General features: G+C 36.3%; 1 protein-coding gene and 1 non-coding gene across 2 annotated transcripts in view; one reads left to right on the top strand and one right to left on the bottom strand.

The window, feature by feature from the left end:
* Positions 1 to 1,469: 1,469 nt before the first annotated feature.
* The window catches only part of LYPLAL1 (lysophospholipase like 1), a 40,006-nt gene continuing 18,416 nt past the window's right edge, over positions 1,470 to 23,059 (top strand). The window contains exons 1-2 of the mRNA XM_039250616.1: positions 1,470 to 1,588; positions 7,528 to 7,627. Of these exons, the coding sequence (XP_039106547.1) occupies positions 1,495 to 1,588; positions 7,528 to 7,627 (194 nt within the window). The 5' untranslated portion in view covers positions 1,470 to 1,494. The remainder of the gene's footprint in view (positions 1,589 to 7,527; positions 7,628 to 23,059) is intronic.
* On the bottom strand, positions 13,994 to 14,111 carry LOC120244221. Its single transcript, XR_005531500.1, has one exon. It is a non-coding gene; the product is annotated as a small nucleolar RNA SNORA40 (small nucleolar RNA).

The following is a 23,059-nucleotide window of genomic DNA, read 5'->3' as shown; positions in this document are numbered from 1 at the left end:
TGAGGAAAGAGCCACTTGCTGGGTCTACTGACTTCAATATTAGAAGATGTCTATGGTTAGGACTTTGTATAGAAGGTAATACCATTTGTTTTTAGTATTTTAAAAATTGTGATGGAACACTTGGGTGGCTCAGTCGGTTGGGCATCCAGCTTCAGCTCAGGTCATGATCTCATGGCTCACAGGTTCAAGCCTTGCGTTGGGCTCTGTGCTGACAGCTTGGAGCTTGGAACCTGCTTCAAATTCTGTCTCCCTGGTTCTCTGCCCCTCCCCCACTCACACTCTCTCTCTTTCCTTCAAAAATAAATAAACATAAAAAAATTTCTTTGAATTGTGATAAAATGTACATAACACAAAATTTACCATTTTAACCATTTTTAATGTAGAATTCAGTGACAGTACATTCACAATGTTTTACAACCGTCATCACTATTTCCAGAAAATTTTCATCATCCCAAACTGAAACTCTACACCCATTTAACCATATCTCCCTATTCCTCCTTCCCCTCTGCTTTTAGTAATCGCTACTCTACTTTCTGTCTTTATGAATTTCCTACTCTAGATATCTCATCTAAGTGGAACCATACAATATTTGTCTTTCTGTGTCTGGCTTATTTCAATTGGCTTACTGTTCTCAAGGTTCATGTATGCTGTACCACGTATCAGAACTACATTCCTTTTTAAGGCTGAATAGTATTCCATCATAGGTATTCCATGTTACGTCTATACATTTTGTTTCCCATTCATCCATTGACGGCCATTGGGGTTGCTTCCACCTTTTGGCTTTTGTGAATAATGAACACTGGTGTACAAATTATTGGTCTGAGCTCATGCTTTCATTTCTTTTACATGTATAACTAAAAGGAGAATCGCTAGCTCATATGGTAATTGTTTAACCTTTTTAAGAAAAACTAAACTGTTTCCATAGCTGCTGCACCATTTTTACATTCCTATCAGCAGTGTGTCAGGATTCCAATTTCTCCACATCACCACCAATACTTATTTTGTTTTTCTAATAATAACCATCTTAATAGGTGTGAAAGGGTATGCCCTTAGATCTGCTGTGTAAACTATTTTTTAAAACTACAGAGTTATTATATAGTTGTCTTATTTGTATATAAAAAGTTACACACAACCTGTTCAAGGCCCAAATAAGGTAAAGTAGGATTGCATCTGCCAAATTTTGAACAGAACACCACTGTTTCTCCAAATAAGAAGGCAATCCTTAATTTTAGGACTGCAGCTAAAAATCCTACAGCAAATAACTATACCCATTAGGCTTAGCGAAGCTGTCATCTTTACAATACCACCATCGGCAAAACCCAAAACGCTCGGGGAAGGAAGACACGCCTCAGATTTGAAGGAGAAGCGGGACAGCACAAGCCCTACCGCGCAGGCGCGTCTCCAGGCGCGCTCCCTGCGCGCCTGCGCGCCTGCGTGCGCGGGCCCGCGGGACGGCGGAGGGGCGGGGCCCACGAAGCTACGCGGGCGGCAGCGATGGCGGCTGCGTCGTGTTCAGTTCGGGTGCAGCGTTGCATGGTGTCGCCAGCTGGGAGGCACAGCGCCTCGCTGATCTTCCTGCACGGCTCAGGTGGATTACAGTTCTACGTCCTAGTTTTCTGCTTGGGAATGAGTCGTCCTCCCTTCGGGTCCCTCGTTGTTGCCCTAGTGGAGGAAGAGCTGGGCCCCAGTGGGGCTGGACTCGGAAAGGGCGACCCTCCCTTCTCTAGCCCTGTGGCCTGGGACACACGGGCCTGGTAATCTGTCCCCAGCGTTCCCCACCGTGTGCTCTCTTTTCCTGTCTTGTGGTCACTGGCCCACCGCCCTCGCGGAGGGCCCCTGTGTCCTGCCTCCCGGCCATCCCTCTCCATCTGCAGTATACTCTCCATTGCAACCCTTGCTACTCACCCCAACCCCCACCATTGCTTTCCCTCAAGCTTAAACAGAGCAAGTTAGTAAGGTAAGTTCTCTGCTAGAGACAAATAAATTATTTAGTTCTTTCCAGGGCCAGCTATTAGTGATTTGGGTTTTCAACCGCATTGGATTGTTTGCCATTGCTTTTCTCTTTCCAGTCTCCCAGACTACTGTAGACATTTCAGACAGTTCACTTAATATTTGTTATGCCCTTTCTGTGAGGCACTGTGCCAGGGCTGCAGTGCCTTTCTCCCTTTCTTCCCATTCCTGCTCCTCCTTTCTTTTTTCCTCGTTCCCTCACTTGTCATTAAGCTCCCAAGACACAGCACAGAGTCAACTCTCAGTCCCAGGGGTAGACATTCTCCTTGCCCTGCCCTCCCATCGTGGCGTGTGCTTTATTCGGTATAGCATTTCTTACACTCATCTGTAATTACTTCTGTCTGTCTGTCTCCCTTCACTTTCCCTTCCTCAAGAGTAAGGACCCTTGTTTTAATCTTTGCATCCCTAGTGCTTGGCCCAGGGTAAGTTCTTGGGAAATATTTTTTAAAGAAATGAGATGCAGCCGGTGTCCTCAGGGCGCGTACCTAAAGTTAAAAACAAAAACAATTCAATTAGTTTGAGTCAGCAGTGGACGGGAGATCACAAGATGGTACATGATTTACTGCCAAGAGAATTGTAAGGAAAAAACTGTGGTTAGGCATATTAAGGTATTTGGAAGATGAAGAGCTTGTCAGATTTGACCGAGAACGTGGGCTTTGAGCTGAGACTTTGGTAGGCGTAAAGAGATGGTGATTGGTTAGTGGAGGGGATTGAAAAGGTACCCCGGGTGGAGACCTGGAAATGGGCAGTTGTGGGAAGTATTCTCATTTTAAAAATGAGTCCCAGTAGGCTGAACAGTTTGCCCAAGGTCACTTGGCTATTGCTGTGAGTGATAATGGGATTAAAATTCGCACTCAGATCTTTCTGACTTCAGAAGGGGTGACGTGGAAAAACTCTAAGCTAGGATGTATCATTTTGGAAATAGGAAGAAACCGGCCAAACATGTTGCAAGGGAAAGCCTTGGCTGCTGAAATATATTTAGAAGGTGAGGGGAGGTGTGTAAGAGCACACCAATGCTTTACAATTAAGAGACTGTTACTGGTACTATTTTGGGCTCCAAGGGTGTTCATTTATAAGTATCCAGAAATTCCCCAATACCATAGTTTTTTTTAATAAGTAAGTTTAATTAGTTCATAATATTTTAAGGAAATACTTCTAGACATTTCTTTTTTCCCTGGGTCGCTTTGCTTAACGTCTATCCTTACTCTTTTCAATTTCAAATTACTGACATTTTTTTAAATTGTAAACCCAGACTTGTACAATATAAAAGTGTATATTTTTTCCTTTGTACTTGGGAACAAAGACTATATCCAAAGAATTCTGCTAATTATGCAAATATAATGTAATTCCTATATAGTTAGAGTTCCATTGTAGTAAGTAAAACCCTTATTGAAAGTATGATTTTATATATTAGACTTAGACTTTACTATTTGTGGTCATGTTATAGGAGATATTTGGGTTCTGGTTAATATAAATATGGGCAAACCAATTTTAACAGTTTTACCTGGCTCTTAGATTAAAGTGCCAGCTTTTTAAAAAGCAAACCTTGTGAGTGGATGAATGATGTTGCTTTGTGGTGTTAAGTTTTGCTTTTTAAGATTGACTAGGTGGATTTAGAGGCATTTTTTAAAAATTTTAAAAGTCTGACGTTCTCCCCTAGGATAAAATAGCGGTAGAAAACATATGGGAATGTGAGTAATACACAGCCAGATTAATTTGAACCTTTCCTACTCCTAAAACACAAAAGAAGTACGGTCTTTCAGGATGATAAACACAAATAATAGTTTAATTAGCTTTGTTTAGTTTCCCAGGTTAGATTAATTCACTCGGTTGTAAGCTTCTTTAGAACACTGTGGTTCTTCTTTTAATGGTATTTATACTTGTAATTACTTAATTTAAGGTCTGTATTCCACACTGGGCTATGCGGTTCACGCCCAAACCATGCACACCTTGCATTTTGAGTTGGCTTTTAGTAAAGTCACCAGTAACCTCTGTGTTGCTAAATGAGATGCACATTTTCTTATCTCAACTGTTAGCAGCTTCAGCATTCTTTTTTTTTTTTTTTTTTTTTTTTTTAAAGAAGAGTAAGGCCAGTATGGGAAGCAACTATTAAAATTTTTTTAAATGTTTATTTATTTTTGAGACAGAGAGAGAGGCAGAGACCAGCAGAGGAAGGGCAGAGAGAGAGGGAGAGACAGAATGCGAAGCAGGCTCCAGGCTCTGAGCTGTCAGCTCAGAACCCAGTGCTGGGCTCTAACCCACCAACTGTGAGATCATGACCTGAGATAAGTCAAGGAGGCTTAACCCACTGAGCCAGCCAGGTGCCTCATCAGCATTGTTCTTGTAACACTTTCTTGGTTCTTTCTACCTGTTTGCTTCTTTTGGTTTATTTTGCAGACTCATTCTCTTCTATCCATTAATTTTGGGGTTCCTCAAAATTTGGTCCTATGTCCTTGTTTTCATTTTGCATTTTTCTCCCCAGCTAATGTGCATATATGCCCAAGGATTCTGTTTTTTCCTCATTACGGTGACATATATGTGCGTCTCTTTTTTAAGTTTTCTTTGAGCTCTGGACATGTTTATCCAATGGCCTAATAATCCCTCATTCATTAATCCATTCATTCAAGAAATACCTATTATATGGCCACTGTGCAAGGCACTTTTCTAGGCTCCAGGCATATAGTAATGAAAACAAACAAAATTCCCTGCTCTTGTGGAATTTACATTCCAGTGGAGGAAATATTATGTAGTGAGTGGATAGTAGTAAAGTTTATAGAAGAAAAAGAAAGCAGGACGGGAAGGATGGGAGGTGGGGGTGGGGGCACGGTGATAATTTTAGATAAGGTGGTCAGAGTAAGTCTCACACGATGCTGACACTTCAGAAGTTAGACTTGAGTGAAACAGTCATTTAGATGTTGGGTGAGACTTGCAGACATGGGAAAAGCCAGGAGAGAGGCCCTGAGGTAGGTTCCCTGACGTGGAACAGCAGTCAGGCATGTGTGTCACGAGTGAGAGGTGTAGGCCAGGGTATCCAGAAGGGCACTGGCACAGGTGGTGTGGGGCAGGGGTTGGCAAACTTTCTGTAAAGGCCTGGGTAGCAACCACTGTAGCTTTTGTGGACCACATATGGCTTCTTTGACATTTTTTTTTCGGCTTCCCTTTCCTTTTCTCCTTTCTTTTCCTTTATTTCTTTAATGACTCTTTAAAAATGTAAAAATTTGGGAAGCCTGGGTGGCTCAGTTGGTTAAGTGTCCAACTCTTGATTTTGGCTCAGGTCATGATCTCGTGGTTCCTGAGATCAAGGTCTGCGTCAGGCTCTGACCTGACAGCGTGGAGCCTGCTTGGGATTCTCACTCTTTCCCTCTGCTCCCCTGTTGGTTGTTCTGTCTCTCTCTGGCTCTCTCAAAATAAATAAAATAAACTTTAAAAAACGTAAAAGTTGTTCTTAGCTTATGGTTTTTGTCTTCCAGCTGGCTATAGTTTGCTCAACCCCTGGTAGAGGACCTTGTATGCATTCTGAAGAGGTACCTCACACTCAGCGAGTATAGACCTGCTGATTGATGCGTTTCCTATCTCAGTGTGTAGTTCCATTGCTCACTCGGTTATCCTGGCCAGAACCTTGAAACCATCATCCTTGAAGCCCTCATGGACACCTCATAACTAACATCTAATGTCGATGTCTGTTAATTTTATCTCCTGAGTATCCGTACGTTTCGTTGCTAGAACCCTAACTTAAGCATCGGTCACCTGAACAGTAGCCTCATCATTGATCTCCCCAAACCCACTTTTGTCCCTCCCTTCTGTGTTCACACAGCTGCCTTTTGTCCCTCCCTTAGAAGATGGTCACTTTCTGCCAAAAAGGAGCTCCGAGCTCTGAGGATTCCTCTCGCCTCATCTCATACTCCCTGCTGTTTCTCTCAGTTCTTAGAGGTTATCCTGCTCCTTCCTGTGAAGAAACTTAGCATTTGCCATATACTGTCCGAGATGCTCTTTCCTTGTGCCCTTCATTTTTCACCAGCCTGTAGACCTTTTTTTTTTTTTTTTTTAAATGTTTTTATTTATTTCTGAGAGAGAGAGACAGCATGAACAGGGGAGGGTCAGAGAGAGAGGGAGACACAGAATCCGAAACAGGCTCCAGGCTCTGAGCTGTCAGCACAGAGCCCGACGTGGGGCCTGAACCCACGAACTGTGAGATCATGACCTGAGCCCAAGTCGGACGCTTAACCAACTGAGCCACCCAGGTGCCCCACCAGCCTGTAGATCTTAAAACCTTGTGTCGGCTTGTGTCAGTGTGTGCGAGGCATTAAGTGAAGAAATAACTTAGTGGATAAAGTGCAAAATGAACTTGTTTTGCAGAGCTTACATTCTAGTAACGTTATCCCCGAACTCCTTCGCTGGGCCCATTCTGCGTATCATAAACCCTGGCAGCACCTAGTGTCTCATCCTTACAGTGGGTGGTTACATTTGTCTTTAATATTTATGTGTGATTATTTGACTAATGTGTGCTCCTCACAATAAACTCTGTACTCAGTGAGAGGAGGGACTCTTCCTCATCTTGCTCTCACTGCCTGACACAGTAATGTGTATTCATAGGTGTATTTTTTTTTTAATATTTTTATTTATTTCTAGGAGAGAGAGAGAGACAGCGTGAGCAGGGGAGGGTCAGAGAGAGAGGGAGTCACAGACTGAAACAGGCTCCAGGCTCTGAGCTGGCAGTCAGCACAGAGCCCGACGCGGGGCTCGAACCCACGAACCACGAGATCATGACCTAAGCGAAAGTCGGACGCTCAACCGACCAAGCCACCCAGGCGCCCCCATAGGTGTATTTTGAATTGATGTCTTAGTGAACGGATTTTAAAAAAGTTAAAAGTTGTTCACATTTAAAATTTCCTCTTCAGGAAATTTTTACAGAAGATGGACCTATATTTCCTTCCATTTTTTAATGGAAATATCCATACCTTAATTCTTGCATGGATTTTGGTTATTTTTCAGCCTTTGGGTGTATAGTCATTATTTTACATCATGTAAACAGGTTATCAAAATTAAATTTAGATTTCTTCACGTTAAAAATGAAAGTGCTAAATATCCCTTTTGATAGATTTTATTATTTTAACCAGGAAAAGTGTTTTAGGTTATTCCAACTACAAAAGTTTATATGCACTTTAGAAATTTGCTATTTTTGAGGTTAAAAAATGACTTTAAAATCAGATACAAAAGAAGTTTTTAAGAGAAACTAATTTACTTTATGTATTTGTTCCTGTTATACTTTTAAACAGAGGAGAAACTTAAAACTCATAAAGTGATCAGTGCTGAAGTTAGGAGTAAGATAATCTAAATTATTTGTAACTATCAATTAATTCATGTTGATAAATTGGTTTCGGTGCAGTTATTTTTATTTATGGAGATTTTTTTTAATTCCTTGTTGCAACCTCTGTGTGATATGAGAGTTAGAGACTGCTTTTAAATACACTTGTTGTCAAAATGTTTTATCTTAACCTAGATTTTGTGATCCATCAGGTGATTCTGGACAAGGACTGAGAACATGGATCAAGCAGGTTTTAAATCAAGATTTAACATTCCAACACATAAAAATTATTTATCCAACAGCTCCTCCCAGGTATGCAGTAATTTATCTCACTGCTCAGTATAACTGTAGCATAAAATGTATATAAATAGATGTACCAGCTAAATGTTCTTTAAACTTGTGTTTTTAAAGTATTTTGAATTGGGGTACCTTTTTTCCAGAACTGTTGTTTTTTTTTTTCCAAGTTCATGATTCAGCCAAGTTTTGTTAGATGAGTAATTTATTCCCTCTTTGTAAAGCATTCTCTGAGCTTTGAACTTAAACTTTGTCCTAATGAACAGTCTCCTGAACTCTGCTTCCTCTAGCCCTGGAGATTGCTATTGTTCAGATTCTCTTTTTCCCTTCATTTACCCCAAAAAGAAACTAATAACTTCAAGAAGCATAAACTTTCTAACAATTTAGTTGTGCCACAGTTCATAATCCCTGGAAAAGGGTTTTGTGGCATTGTTGCTACACTTAAAAAGATTTGGCAACAATGTTCTTTGAATCAGTAAACCAGAATAGGAATGTGGAGTTGACTACTTAATAAATAGTTAGATTATTATAGATGTGTTTAACAAAATGCACAGTCATGAGATTGGTATAGTTTTGAAGTTAAACTGCTTTTTATAATTATTAAATTGGCATCTCCATAAGCTTTTATTCTGAGCACATGCTTTAAACTGAGGTTTATAAATAAATTTTTGGGTAAGCAAAATAATGTGCTGAGTTATACAACCCCTGATTTCTCTATCTGTTCTTGATTTATTCTTATTAATGACACTGTGTGCTTATGCAAATGTGATTTTTATTTTTCTGTTAAGCTAGTGTTAAGGAGAATCAGAACCAGAAGTTCAAGGACCTTTTTGAATGCAGTTAAGATTTTACTTACCTCAGTTGATAGAATTGAAAATGGTAGAACAATATAAAGATAATTTTGTTGCAAAACCTAAGATTCAAAAAAAGATATTTTAATATTATTTTAGAGGAGTTCAGTAGTTTGATAGTGCAAATGAAAAGCCTCTGACCAGGGTGCCTGGGTGGCTCAGTTGTTTGAGCATCCTACTCTTCTTTTGTTTTGTTTTCTTTTTATTTTTTTCTGAGAGAGAGAGAGAGAGAGAGAGAGAGACAGCATGAGCAGGGGAGGATCAGAGAAAGAGGGAGATACAGAATATGAAAGAGGCTCCAGGGGCTTGAACCCACGAACCGTGAGATCATGACCTGAGCTGAAGTAGGACGCTTGCTTAACCGACTGAGCCACCCAGGTGCCCCATTGAGCATCCTACTCTTGATTCAGCTCAAGTCACAATCTCATGTTTGTAAGATCCAGCCCTGCATCAGACTCTGCACTGACAGCATGAAGCATGCTTGGAATTCTCTCTCTCTCTCTCTCTCTCTCTCTCTCAAAATGAATAAACATTAAAAAAAAAAAAGAACGAATGACCAAGAGGTTATTTTTGTGCTGTAAGTTGAATGTCTTTGAAACGTCAAAAGAGCTTGTTATTTGCTATTGGTTTGTAGTGAAGTTGGGAAAGAGAAAGACAATGGTATTCCTGTGGAGACAGGAGAGATAAGTTCATTTCAGCCTAAATATAAGCATAATTGATAAAATTGAATGGAAGATCATTGGAAACAGATTCTAGAATCAGCACTTTTCAGCTTATGAATTTATATCATCACCAGTTTTGATACACATTACAGACCAGTGTATCTCAGACTTTAGGCCAGAAATATTTCTGAGAATCCAGAAGTCTCAGTATGCTTTAAGTATTGTTTGTGGGTGCTGTTGTGTTTAAGTAAAATATAAAATCACTGAAATATTTCACTGAATTCTTAGTAACTGTTGGTATTATATATCTTCATAGTCAAGTACATATTGGGACAGATCGTCAAACATTTTAGACCATGCTCACCATGAAGTATAATATGAGCTACATATGTAAATTTAAATTTTCTTGGTACCACATTAAAAAAGGAAAAAGAAATAAGTAAATTAATTTTAATATATTTTATTTAACCCATTATATCCAGAATATTATAATTAAAACATGTAATCACTATAAAATTATTAAAGTGATAATTTGCATTCTTTTGTTCATTCTAAATCATTGAAATCTGATGTATATTTTACATGGGCAACACATCTCAGTTTGGATGCTGATCAATTAATTAAATTTACATTAAATAATTATTTAATCAATGAAAACAAAAACACTAATTTGAAAAGATATACGTGCTCCTGTGTTTATTATTGCAACATCATTTACAATAGCCAAGATATGGAAGCAACCCAAATGCCATCAGTAGATCGATGGATAAAGATGTGGTGTGTACATGTGTGTACACACACACACACAGGAATATTGCTCGCCTATAAAAAAGAACAGAGTCTTGCCATTTGCAACAACATGGATGGACCTAGAGGGTATTATGCTAAGTGAAATAAGTCAAAGAAAGACAAATACCATGTGATTTCACTTATATGTAGAACAAAACAAACAGGGAGCTCCTGGGTGGCCCTGTCAGTTGACTGATATCAGCTCAGGTTGTAACAGTCTCGTGGTGGGATTGAGCCCAGCATTGGGCTTTGTGCTGAACATGGAGCATGGCTGGGATTCTCTCTCCCTGTCCTGCCCCCACCATATCTCCCATGTTCATGTGTGCACGCTTGTTCTATCTCTCTCTCTCAAAATAAATAAATAAACTAAAAAAAAAAAAAGCAGAGAAACCAAAAAACATACTCTTAGATACGGTGGGGCGGGGGGGGGGGGAGTGAGGGGTGGGTGACCTAGATAAATGGGATTAAGAGGTACAAATTTCCATTTATAAAATAAATCAGTCACAGAGATGAAAAGCCCAACGTAGGGAATATAGTTGTATTAATTATACAATAATGTTGTAATAGCGTTTGACAACAGATGGTGACTGCACTTATTGTAATGTATAGAATTGTTGAATCATGCTGTGTACCTGAAATGAATATAACACTGTATGTTAATTATACTTAAAGAAAAAATTATATTAAATAAACGTAAAAGTTTAGTAGCTGGTCATACCAGCTACATAATGTTAAGTGCTCTATAGGTATATGTGTCTAGGAGCTACCATTTTGGACAATGTAATTTTAGACTTTTTTTTTTTTTTTTTTACAAATAGTTAATTGTCAAATTAGTTTCCACATAACACCCAGTGCTCATCCCTACAAGTGCCCTCCTCCATGCCCATTCCCCCTCCCCCCCACAATTTTAGACTTTTAAAAGGAGTTCCCATACATAGTATGTTAGGGGCTACTGTTCTAGATCAATTCATCATTTTTATCTCAGTTTCTCATGACTTACAGTTCTTGAACTTGTAGGATTTCTTTTTTTTTTTTTTTTTAAACAATGAGGTAATTTAAATTATTCATTCTCAAGCAAGGATGATTCTCCCTCAGAGAACATTTGCAATGTTGGGAGATGTTTTTTGGTGGTCACAGCTGGCTGGAGGGGACACCGGAGGAGCCTACTGGCATCTCCTGGGTAGAGGCCAGGGTTGCTGCTAAACACCCGACACTGCATGGGACAGCCATCACCACAGAGCATTAGCCAGCCCCGAATCTCAGGGGTGCCTAGGTTGAGAAACCCTGCGTTAAATTACACCTCTATTCCACACATACTAGATGATTAGTATCTTGGTTCTCCGTTAGGAAAAAAATAATGTTGCAGTGTGATCAGCTGTTTATATTTTAGAAAAACAAATATCTGAGATACTTAAGTATGAATGGCATCATTTTCTTTGAATCAATACAAAAAGAGGTTGAGATTGTAAGTAAGAACAGGTCTTTATATACTAGACTTCCTTTACTTTTAGATTTAATTTTTCAAGGTCAGAAACATTAAATACAAAATTCCACTTTTCTTAAAAATTTACTCTTGAGAGCATGAAATGTGAAGTTTTGCTTCCCTGTTTTCACTAGTTCTAGGATCCCCAAGATGAATAAATAAAAACCTCACAATTAAATACAATTTGCAACTTCCTATTAAGGAATTCAAGAGCTTTTCAAACAATTTTCAGAGAGTATATAGACCTGCATTGTGGAATATTACGTTTCAGACCCCTGTTCTTGATGAGAGACATCAAATAAAACAGTGAAATGAGACACATATAATTAAGGATAGTAATGCCATTTAATTTGCTATCAATATAAAAATCAAGTAAGTTTGTGAAATATGTTTATTGCTTTCAGTCGTAAATACCAGAACCCTCAACCAACCTAGCAAAGTTATTTTGTTGAAATATTTGGTAAGTTGTACATTTTTTTAGCTCTGCTATATTTCATTGGGCCTTTTCTGCATTGGAAATCAAATGTCACTGATCCAGGATTACCAGTGGCTCTGAAAATTTTGACTTTTGATCTACTACTAAATGTTGGAAGGGCTCTTATGACAAGCAAGATTTACAAGCAAGAACTGAGTTCAGTATTTTATCATATGAGAAGATCTGTTTCAACATTACTGTGAAATCATTTTTCTTTTGTTCTGTGAATAGTGCAGATATCAGCAAGTTTTAATTCTAGTTGTCTCCGACTCCCAGAGCAATTAGAAACTTTATTTATTTTAATAAATTTTCATTTTAATTTTCAGGCGTGAACCATATAGACTGAGGATTTGGCAATCTGAGTTCATCTTACATCTCACTGCAGTTTTGGTTCATGCCATTTTCCTTCTGTTTTAGTGTAAATATTTCAAGATTATTTTTACATAAGTACATAGGCATTAAAGGCATTGTATGGAGGTAGTTAAGACACCAGATAGTGTTTATACAATTCAGTAATATTTTATTCTCTTTGTTGTATTGAAATTGGTGATGATGCTTTCTTAGTTTCATGGTGAATTAAAATGTAATACATTTTAAGGTTTTCATGTTTTTAGACTTACTCTTCTGTCCCACAAATTATCACTTCTTAGTTTTTTTCCCATTAAATTATGTTTGGTAGTTACATATTTTGACTCCTGTTCACAGTCTGGCCTCTTTTTGGTATGCCTTTTTTTGCTATTTCCTTTTCCTCTGTCCAGCCCTAATGCCCTCAGATTCTAGGACTATTAGTGGTGATTGTGTATAAATATAGTTAATAAAACTTTGTCCTAGAGGAACAACATGTTGGAAACCTTTTGCATTTTCATGACTAAAAGTAAAAACTTGAGTAAAGCACAAGTATCATAAAAAATAGATGACCACTGCTAAGACTGCTATCCTGTCTTTAATGCCCTAATCTCTTCCTTTAGTTTTGCAAACGTGAGTTTATGCTAAACATACAAATTCTGCCTTCACTTAAAACTATGTGATGATTTTCCCCTGTAACAATTTCTTGTTAAAATACAGAAAACTGTTTTAATAGCTATAGAATATTCTTTACATTTTATTCTGTTCTAGACTGTTTATGTTTCTATTCTTCGTTTATCACTATGCATACCTATTTATCCTATTCTGATTTTCCTTTAGGAAAAATTCCTAGAAAGTACTCAGAGGCCTTAAAGCCAATTTCTTTTTGGTTAGGGGATTAACTTTCCTAAATTGTTTTCTAAGAATGGACAATTTTCAGTATTACCAGCAGTGTATCAGTATACCCATTTTGACTAACAGTTACTAGTATTAATTTATTTTAAAAACAGATCTTAATTTTATTACTGAGGGTCTCTAAGGGTTATCAATTATCAAATAAACAGTGCTTTCAATATCACTAATTCAGCTTAGCTGTTTACTAACCTAATGTATTTAGATAAAAAAATAGAGAACTATGTGATTTTTTTCCCTTGTATGCTCACAATTATTTTTTTCTTTATTTTTAAAGTTTGTTTATTTTGAGAGAGAGAGAGCACGAGCAAGGTGAGGCAGAGAGAGGAGAGAGAGAATTCCCAGTAGGCTTCGCACTGTCAGTGTAGAGCCCGATACAGTCAGATCTCATGAACTATGAGATCATGACCTGAGCTGAAATCAAGAATCAGAGGCTCAATCAACTGAGCCACCCAGGTGCCCCCATTCAGAATTCTTTAAATGTTTTTTCTTGATCACAAAATTGTTATCTTTACAATGATACCTACTTTATAATTTAATAGCCTCTTAGAAGATAGCAGACTAAAACGAAAAATATAGAGAAGTATCAAAATAGGAACACAGTACTAATCTGTTGACAAATTCTGAGGTTTGTTAATGGATATAAGCTTTGGAAATATATGTATAGTCATATTTATGTTTTATTCATTTTTGTGCCATTTATATTTAAGTGTCTTACATATTAATAAAAGTAAAGGTTATGTGATATATATCGAGTGACAAATACAGTAATATGTTAACAAATAAATTTGCTTATTCCTTCAGATGACTTTGGGTTAACATTCTGATGTGTGCTATACAATGTGGAATGTTTTTTTTTTTTTTTATCTTGTTCCTTCTTACATGTTTCAAAACTCATACTGAGCCATGAGTTCTGGGTTGCAAAAGAGGATTTATTTTCTGCACTTAGGTCTAAGTCTTTGTCCACAGAACTGATCAATGTGGAATCTTTGAGAAGCCAATTCTTCAGTTAAGGAGAGAAGTGAAGACTTAGAAGTATGTCATCTAATTCCTGTTTAAAATAAAATTGTTAAGGCCATCAAGGAAGAATTCATCAGTTCTGGGCCTTAATTTTCACATGTCTAAATTGAACAGATTGGACTAGATCTCTAAAATCCTCCTTTTGAATTTTAGTTGCCTTCAGATTTTATGCATGTACATAAGAACCAGTAGTGTAATACTCAGATTTTTTTTGCTTCAGGGTTAGACCAATAGGTCAGAGAAATATCCAAAATAAGTAGGCTATTAAGGATGAATGGAATTATTGTGGTACAGTGGTTAAGAATCTGATCTTTGGATTCAGCAGACCTATGTTTGAATCTAGATTTCTCTACTTAATGCTCTAAGATCTTGAACAAATTATTTTACTTCTCTAATGGTGTCCCAATTTCCTGAAGTGCAAAATGGAGGTAATAATTGTATCTACCTTAAGGAATCATTGTGAGAATATATAATGTTATTGAATATATATGTAAATTCCTTAACATGATGTCTGACATAAAATAAGCACTCAATAAATGTTATTAATAGTAGTCTATGATATCCTTGTAGCAGGATGTAGAAATATTATCCAAAGAATTAATTACTGATAATCCTTGAAGAAATTTTCCAGACCTGTGTTTCTGGGTTGTATTTTTAAGGACTATTTGAGTTAGCAGTTTTATTTTAATACACATGAGTTTTATTTTCATGTTCAAATTTCCAGGTGATGTAAAGCTGAGAAAAAATAACATATTGAATAACTTGATCTGATAGTCTAGAATAGAGTCAGCAAACTACAGCCTGTGGTTTAAATATGGACAGCCACCTATTTTTATAAATAAAGTTTTATTGGAGTACAGCCACACTTTCCTATTAACATGTTATCTGTGGTTAGTTTTGTGCTACAAAGCAGAGTTCTGTAGTTGCCAAAGAGATTTTATGGTCCACGGAGCCTAAAGTATTTACTCTATGGCTTTTACAGAAAAAGTTTGCTGACCCCTGGTCTACAGCAATAGCTTTCAGAATTTAATCAAAAAAATTTTAATGTTTATTCTTGAGAGAGAGAGTGTCAGAGCATGAGCAGAGAGAGGCAGAGAGAGAGGGAGACACAGAATCTGAAGTAGGCTTCAGGATTCAGATGTGGAGCTTGAACCCATGAACCAGGAGAACCAGGAACCTAAACCCATGAACCCATGAACCAGGAGATCATGACCTGAGCTGAAGTCAGACGCTCAACTGACTGAGCCATCCAGGCGCCCCTTGGAGTTTTTAAACTCCACCTCACAATAGGTTATATATTTTACTTGCTGATCCTGTACATACATGTCAGCAATTAAAGTATTACAGATGCTAGAGTGTGGGGTTGCCAGATTTATTTAGCAAATAAAGAAACAATATCTGGGACATACTTATACTAAAAAAGTATTTATTGTTTATCTGAAATTAAAATTTAATTGGTGTCCTGTATTTTATCTGCAACTCCATCTGGTTGTTACCCCCGGAGAGTTTGGTTTAATTGGTTTGGGATGTGGCCAAAGCAGAAAGATTTAAAAGCTTCATTTCTGATTCTCGTATGCAGCCAAAGGTGAGATCCACTGGTCTAGCAATTATAAAAGTCTGAACAAGGTCACTGTGGGGGAAATGTAACACAAGCAGTCAATTCAAGAGAAATTCACAGAGTAGAGACTGGGAAAAATTGAAAATTAGGGGAAAGGAGAAGGTGGTGATGTTAAGGTAGAGGGAATCTATGAGAAAATGGTACATATAGTGATTGACCACGCAAATGTGTTTTGTTTGGGGCATTTTAAATTTAGCACACTGGCCTGACATTCATGAGTTAGCACCTAATTAGAAGGATCGTTTTTAAATTTTACAGTTAATTTGAAAATTGGAAGTTTAAACTGGAAGGCATTTGTTTTAAAAATACATTGTCTGAAATAAGAATCATCTGGGCCGTTATTGAAATGTGGATTTTTAGGTTACAACCTTTTAGATTCTGATTGAGTAGGTAGGAGATAGAGATCATAATTTGCATGTTAAGGAGCACTACTTCTGATGTAGGTAGATTTAAAGTGTCTACCAACCGTTTGTACGCAAGTATATGAGCATATTTGTTGGAGGAAAAAGATTATAGAATCTTCCTTCCCACTTCTGAAGACTGAAGCATATTTTTGGGTGTGACCTGGCCCTCTGTGTAGTTTTTCAGCATCAGAATTTGAGAGCTGTTACTTTGGTAAATGTATGTTAAATTGAAATGGACTTTTAAAAACAGTTGTGCAGGACATAACTTTTTAAAATGTCTTTATTATTTATGTGCTTGGGATTATTTGAGATACTAAGTTAGGGAAAAAACACTAACCAAAAGAAAGTAAAAGGAGGGGAAAGGTAGCTAAATAAACCATAAACATTGGGAAGGTTACATACTATATTATTATTAAATAAAGTATACTTCAAGACATTACCAGTTATAAAAATGAGCATTTATAAGCTAAAAGTAGTTGTTACAGAGGAAGACAATAATCCTGCATGGGCATGTACTTAATAATATTGCTTATAACTGACGGAACTAAAGGGAGAAATAGATTAATCTACAGTCTTGGTTGGAGATTTTAATATCTATTCTTCAGGATCTAACCTAGAAAACTAATGGCCAACTGGATATAACTAGAATACCCAAAACATTTGGATATTAACAATTTCTAAATAAGAAATGAAATAAAGGATATCAATACAAATTCTAAAGGCAATGAAAGGAACTATACTAAACAACTTCATGGCAGTAAAGTTGAACAATTAGAGAAAAGATACAAATTCCATGAGAAACACAAATGATCAAAACTGAAACAAAAATAAAAATCTGAATACTCTCATAAAAAAATTGAATTCTTTATCAGAACCTTCACACAAGAAACCTTCAGGTCCAGATAATTCCACTAATAAATTTTATTGAACCATGAAGGAAGAAATAACAAACATAAACTCCGGAAACAGGAGCATTTCATAACACATAATAAGAGACCATTGTAACCCTGATAACAAAACCTTAAAAACACATTAAAGAAAAGAAAACTACAAATTAGTATCCCTCATGAACATATAAAGTTCCTTAATTTAACTTAACTTTAACAACTTAACACTAGCAAATCAAATTCAGCTACATATAAAATGGATAACACATTATGACCAGATGGGGCTTATCCCGGGAACGAAAGGCTGGTTTGACATTTGAAAACTCATTAGTGTAATCACTGTGTTAACAAAATGAAAGATTAAAAAACATGTTTTTCTTAAAGGATAAAGAAAAAGCATTTAACCAGTTCATAAAGAAAACTCTCAGCTAATAGGCAAAGAATGAAATTTCCTCAACATAATAAAAGGTGCAAAGGAAAAAGCTTGTAACAAACATCATACTTAATGGTGAAATACTGAATGCTTCCCCTCTACGATTACACAGGAAGGAGGTTCTTGATTCTGTTCAACATTGGATGGGTGTTCAGCCATGTGCAATAAGGCAAAACAAATAAAAAGAATAAAGATTGAAGAGGATAAAGTAACATTGCCTTTATTCTCAGATGATATGGCTATTTACACAAAAAATCCTAAAGGATCTATTAAATAACTACTAGATATAAGTGAATTTAGGAAGACAGTAGGATACAAAAACAAGATAACTAAAATAAAATGTATTTTTATGTATTCACAACAAGCAATAGTATAACATGTCTTTTTTTTTTATCTTTTTACTTTTAACCAATCCGTATTTAATGTGGGTTTCCTACAGATATCATGTTTTTGAGCTTTGTTTTTTCTCACTAACCAATGTGATAGTTTTCATATTTTAAGTGATTTGTTTAGACCATTTACATTTAATGTAATTTGATAATGTTTGAATTTAAGTCTATAGCTTTGGTTCCTCTTTTTCCCTGTGGATGATTTGAATTTCTTTTAATATTTGATGATTTGAATTTTTTTAATATTCCATTTTATCTATTTTTTTCCCTGATTGCTCTAGGGATTACAAGATACATACCAAACCTTTCACCTAGTTAGATTCTCACCACTTTACATGAAATGTAGGAAGCTTACAATCATATAGTTTCCTTTATCTCCCCTCCTTTTTATGCCTGCAATATGTATTCCATTTATCTACATTGAAAACCCTATCAAAACACAGTTATAATTTTTGTTTTCAACAGTGATGCATATTTTAAAGAGCTTGAGAGGAGAACAATAGTCTATTATATTTACCAAGTTGTGGTCTATTACAGCATGTCAGTATGTTTTGATTAAATTGTAAATTGCCATTTTGACTATAACGTATTCCTTCTCCTCAACCCTATTTAATAGATGTTTTTAATCAGCTAAGCTAGGGGCATATTAAGTAAAAGTCGGCAGTTAACTTGCTGTGTTGATTTAAATGGAAAATATTGCTTCATTTTTTTTTCATTATTAATTTGGACTCTATTTAATTGAAGTGCTCAATAAAGATTTTTGTTTCTGTAACACACTTTACTTGTATTTGTAATTAGAGGTTTTCTTGGTTTGGGGCTTACTATTAGAATTTCCATCTTAAAAAATGAAGCAATTTTTTAACAAGCCAATTAATAACTTATATGATGATATAAATTGCTCTCGTTGTTTTGAAAAATTCTAAAAATAATAAGATTTGCATAGTGCTTCTACTTTTTGATTACTATTTTTCCAGTGAAATGTATGTTTATATTTTTTATTAAATGTATTCCAAAACAGGGTTAGGTACTTTTGATTTAGATGTAGATAACAATGGATTCATTTTTACTTTATCACTTGGGATTCGATTTCTGTTTGAAGCCCAGTAATAAGGCGATCACTCCCCTGATACCAGTAGACTTGTACTTGAAGTACACTTCACTGATAAGGAACCCTACTCAAAACAGCTATTTTGAAGAAATAGTTTTACTTCTTTGGTAATTATTTTAAATAGTACATTTAAATACCCACTAGTATGTAAAAACTTTTCTTAGAAACTTGGTGGTGTGGTTTTTTTAAGCAACAAAGGAAAAATTTGACCTTTTACTAGAAATCACAATATGGATTTTACAAAAATGAAAGTTAAAAGATATTCAAAGCAAAATAAACTGATTTTAGGTATTCTCTTATTTCTAGCTGACCCAAATTATACCCATGTGGCACAAATGATTACTGACATTCATCATTCAACAAATGCATGCTTGTTCTTAGCACTGAGGGAGTTGCTGTGGAAAAGATAAATGGAAAATAAAAGAGCAACTAAATCTATAAATATCAAGTAGTGATAAATTCTGTTAAGGCTGATAAATAGGATAATGGAAGAGAGAGAGAGAGAGAGAGAGAGTGTGTGTGTGTGTGTGTGTGTGTGTGTGTGTGTTGTAGGGTGGAAGGGAGGTGCACTTTAAATTGTAGGGTCAAAGAAGGCTTCCCTAAGGAGGGGACATTGGAGCTGAGACCTAAATGGTCAGTGGGAGCCCACCATGCGGAAATGTGGCACAGAGCATTCCAGGTGGAGGGAATATCAGATGCAAAGCCTCTGGATCAAGAATGAGGCTGTCCCTCCAGAAGAAAACCCAGAGCAAAACGTGACTGGTGATTGCTGCCAAAGTGCTGTGAAGTGACACACAGGAAGACTGGGGCCAGGCAGTGTTATCTTAAAGGTTATGAATGACCTTTTGATTTTATGACTTTTAGAGAACACAGATCAAAACAGAACTTGGTATCAAGCTGGATGTCAACTCTTTCGTTTTTTAGTCTTGGACATCTTATTCCAGCTTCATATGCTACCAGTGTGTTTGTTTGTTTGTTTGTTTGATTGATTGATTGATTGATTGATTTAGTAGCCACACAGAGGTTCTTTGCCGAGCATATATATTTATTGTGGTAATATCTGGGCTGTCTTATACCAGGTAATAAAGTGATTTACTTGAGGGAAAAGGTGAATGAATATAACATCTGTGCCAGTTCGTTTAGCTGTTTTAAAAAACAATCTCCTTAAGCGTCTGACTTTGGCTCAGGTCATGATCTCTCTGTCTGTGAGTTCGAGCCCCACATCAGGCTCTGTGCTGACAGCTTGGAGCCTGGAGCCTGCTTCAGATTCTGTGTCTCCCTCTCTCTCTGTCCCTCTCCTGCTCATGCTGTCTGTCTGTCTGTCTGTCTCTCTCTCTCTCTCTCAAAAATAAACATTTAAAAAATTAAAAAACAGTCTCTTATGCTTTATTTAAAGGTTATTCTAACATTAATAGAATTATGCATTTTAATAACATTTTCTTAACAAAACAGTTCTGAAGTATTATTTATCTCCTTAAGTTTTCCCAATTATCTCCTTCCAACAAATTGTAATTTTCTTCGAGAATCGAGAGAATAAAACACTGAATTGGTGACATTTACATTGGGATTCCTTCTCCATGGAGTATCTATCTCTGATTAAGGAAGGTCCTGTCAAAGAGAAAAAGTCAAGTGAGTGTCATTTTTTTTCTATTAATGGCTGAGTTCCCAGAATGATTCATATTTTAGCCTATGATATCATCCTTATTTAATAAGTATTTAGACAGAAAAATACTTAGAGAAATAGCAGAATAAAATGAAAGGGAAGTAGAAATAATCCAAAAGAGTAATAGTCTAATTCAAGCTTTAAAGTGAGTGTTGTATATTCAGTTTTCATTCAGAACACTGATATCGATGACAAATTGAATACAGTTTGGGATTTCATTTTGTCTGACACTGACATTAATACTAGTAGAAAGCACCTGCTTTCATTTTCAGAGTGCTTTAAGAAAGTTAATCCTGAGAAAGGGATTCTTGGAGATGGGAGGCTTGAATGCTTTCTGTGTTCTCTCCCCTTCTGATTCCAATTTCTTTACCTCTCGAGCCAAGCAGCTTCTGAGATCAGAAGGACTGCAAGAATGAGAGAGAGGGTAGGTTCTACTGGAGTCCTAGTAGAAATCTGATGTGCAATTTTGTCTCCTGTGCTCCCACTGAAAGCCTGGAGAACAGTGCAAGAGGAGCCTTGTATGAATGTGGCAGATCGTGGGAAGAGCTCAGGCTGCACGAATCTTCCCTCCTCTCAGATTTATGTCAGAAAATGTTAATTCCCATACAACAATGCAATATTAGTTAAAACCCCACAAGGACTTTTAAGGAGTATTTGAAATCATTTTAAAAATTACTAAATATTTGATTAATTTCTTAGATAAGTGAGAAAGAATGGATGCCTGAGAGTAGGCAGAGCAAGTCTGAAAAAGAGACTGGTTTTGATGATGATAGAGAGTAACTGTATTACTCAACTTCAGAACATCCTGTAAAGCCACTTCAGTACAGTCAATATGATCCTAACACAGGACAGATAAATACAGCAGAACAGAATAGAGATTTCTCCACCAGCATTCTTTACCTGAATCACAAAGCACAGGAAATGGTTTCAGATAGTGTTTTCTTGATTTCCCCAAGGATAATACAGAACTAGTACCATTCTAGATGCACTGGAGAGAAGTGCATTTATTATATATGGTGTATGTGTTAGGCATCAGGGCTTAATTCTCACAGAACCAAGTTGAGAGAGACTAGATAAGCCAGAACTATAAAATTAAATATATGGCAAAAATGAAATTTCACCTGGGAGAAAGATAATTTTTTCTTTTAGTGGTAATACAGACATAATTGATTATCCATATGGGAGAAAATGAACTTGGACCCTTATGGCACTTCGTATATGAAATAAATTGCAGGAAATTCAAGACTTAAATATAAAAATGAAAACAAAAATCATAGAAGAAAATTTTGATTTCCATATGTAAACCCCTATGGATTGGAAAGAGCCTCTTAAATCAGGAGACCTAGAAATTTTAGTTTTTTTTTTTTTTTTTTTTACAAGAGGACATGATGTCAAATGCAATTATTTTCATCTGATTTTTTAAAAAGACCATAAATACATAATGTCAATACGTAAAAATAGATATTAAAAACACTAAAAGTACAAATGACACCTATTTAAGTATCAGTTATAGACCAAGTGCTCTTCTAAACTGATAAAAAGAATCGAAACCACAATAGCAATGATACAAATAGATAATTCCATTTGTGTTGAGTTCTAGAACAGAAAACACAATCTGTAGTGATAAAAGTCACTTAGCATTTGCCTGGGAAGTAAATGGAAATTGCTGGCAAAGGGCCATGATGAAATTTTCTGAAGTAAAAGGAATGTTCTGTGTCATTGTGGAGATGATTACATTCTCTGGTCTTTGTGTACTTAAACATGTACTTTGATGAATGTGAGTTATACCTCAATAAAGTTGATTTAAAACTATAGTTGATACCCTTAAACATTTTAAAGAATGTTAGCACCTGTTGCTGTTAGGGTTGTGGACAAAAGGATGTTCTCTTTTCTTGCACAAAGGTGAATTTTTTATAGCCTTAATGGGAGTAACTTTGAAACATCTATAAGATAAAAACTGTATCTTTCAATCCAGCAGCCCTGTTACTTGGACTGTTCCATAGGAATAAAAGTCCTAGTACATAAAAATGTATGTACAAATATGTTTAATGCCACACTGTTCTTAGTGGCTAAAACCTGAGGACCAAATAAATGCCCATTAGTAGGGGAATGTCTGGTGACACTGTAGAACATCAGTATTAATTATACTATGTGAAAGGATGAGTTCAAACTCTATCAGATGGAAGGATATCCATAATCTTGTTCAGGAAGAAAGCATGATGCACTTAAAATCCAATTGGCTATTTCATATTTGAAAAGAAACTAGTGCTTTAAAAAATATCCTATAAAGACGTATGTTTTAATATATGTGTAAGAAACACATTCAGGGTTATATATTCTAACCTAAACATGGTTTTCGTAGTGTAAAGAGCAGGACATGGGGGAGAGGTGAGAGAGAGAGAGGCAGTCGG

The sequence above is a fragment of the Hyaena hyaena genome, unplaced genomic scaffold (genome assembly GCF_003009895.1).
Source record: "Hyaena hyaena isolate Hyena2069 unplaced genomic scaffold, ASM300989v1 scaffold_374, whole genome shotgun sequence".
Classification (NCBI taxonomy): Eukaryota; Metazoa; Chordata; class Mammalia; order Carnivora; family Hyaenidae; genus Hyaena; species Hyaena hyaena.
This window is presented reverse-complemented; position numbering and strand designations above follow the sequence as displayed.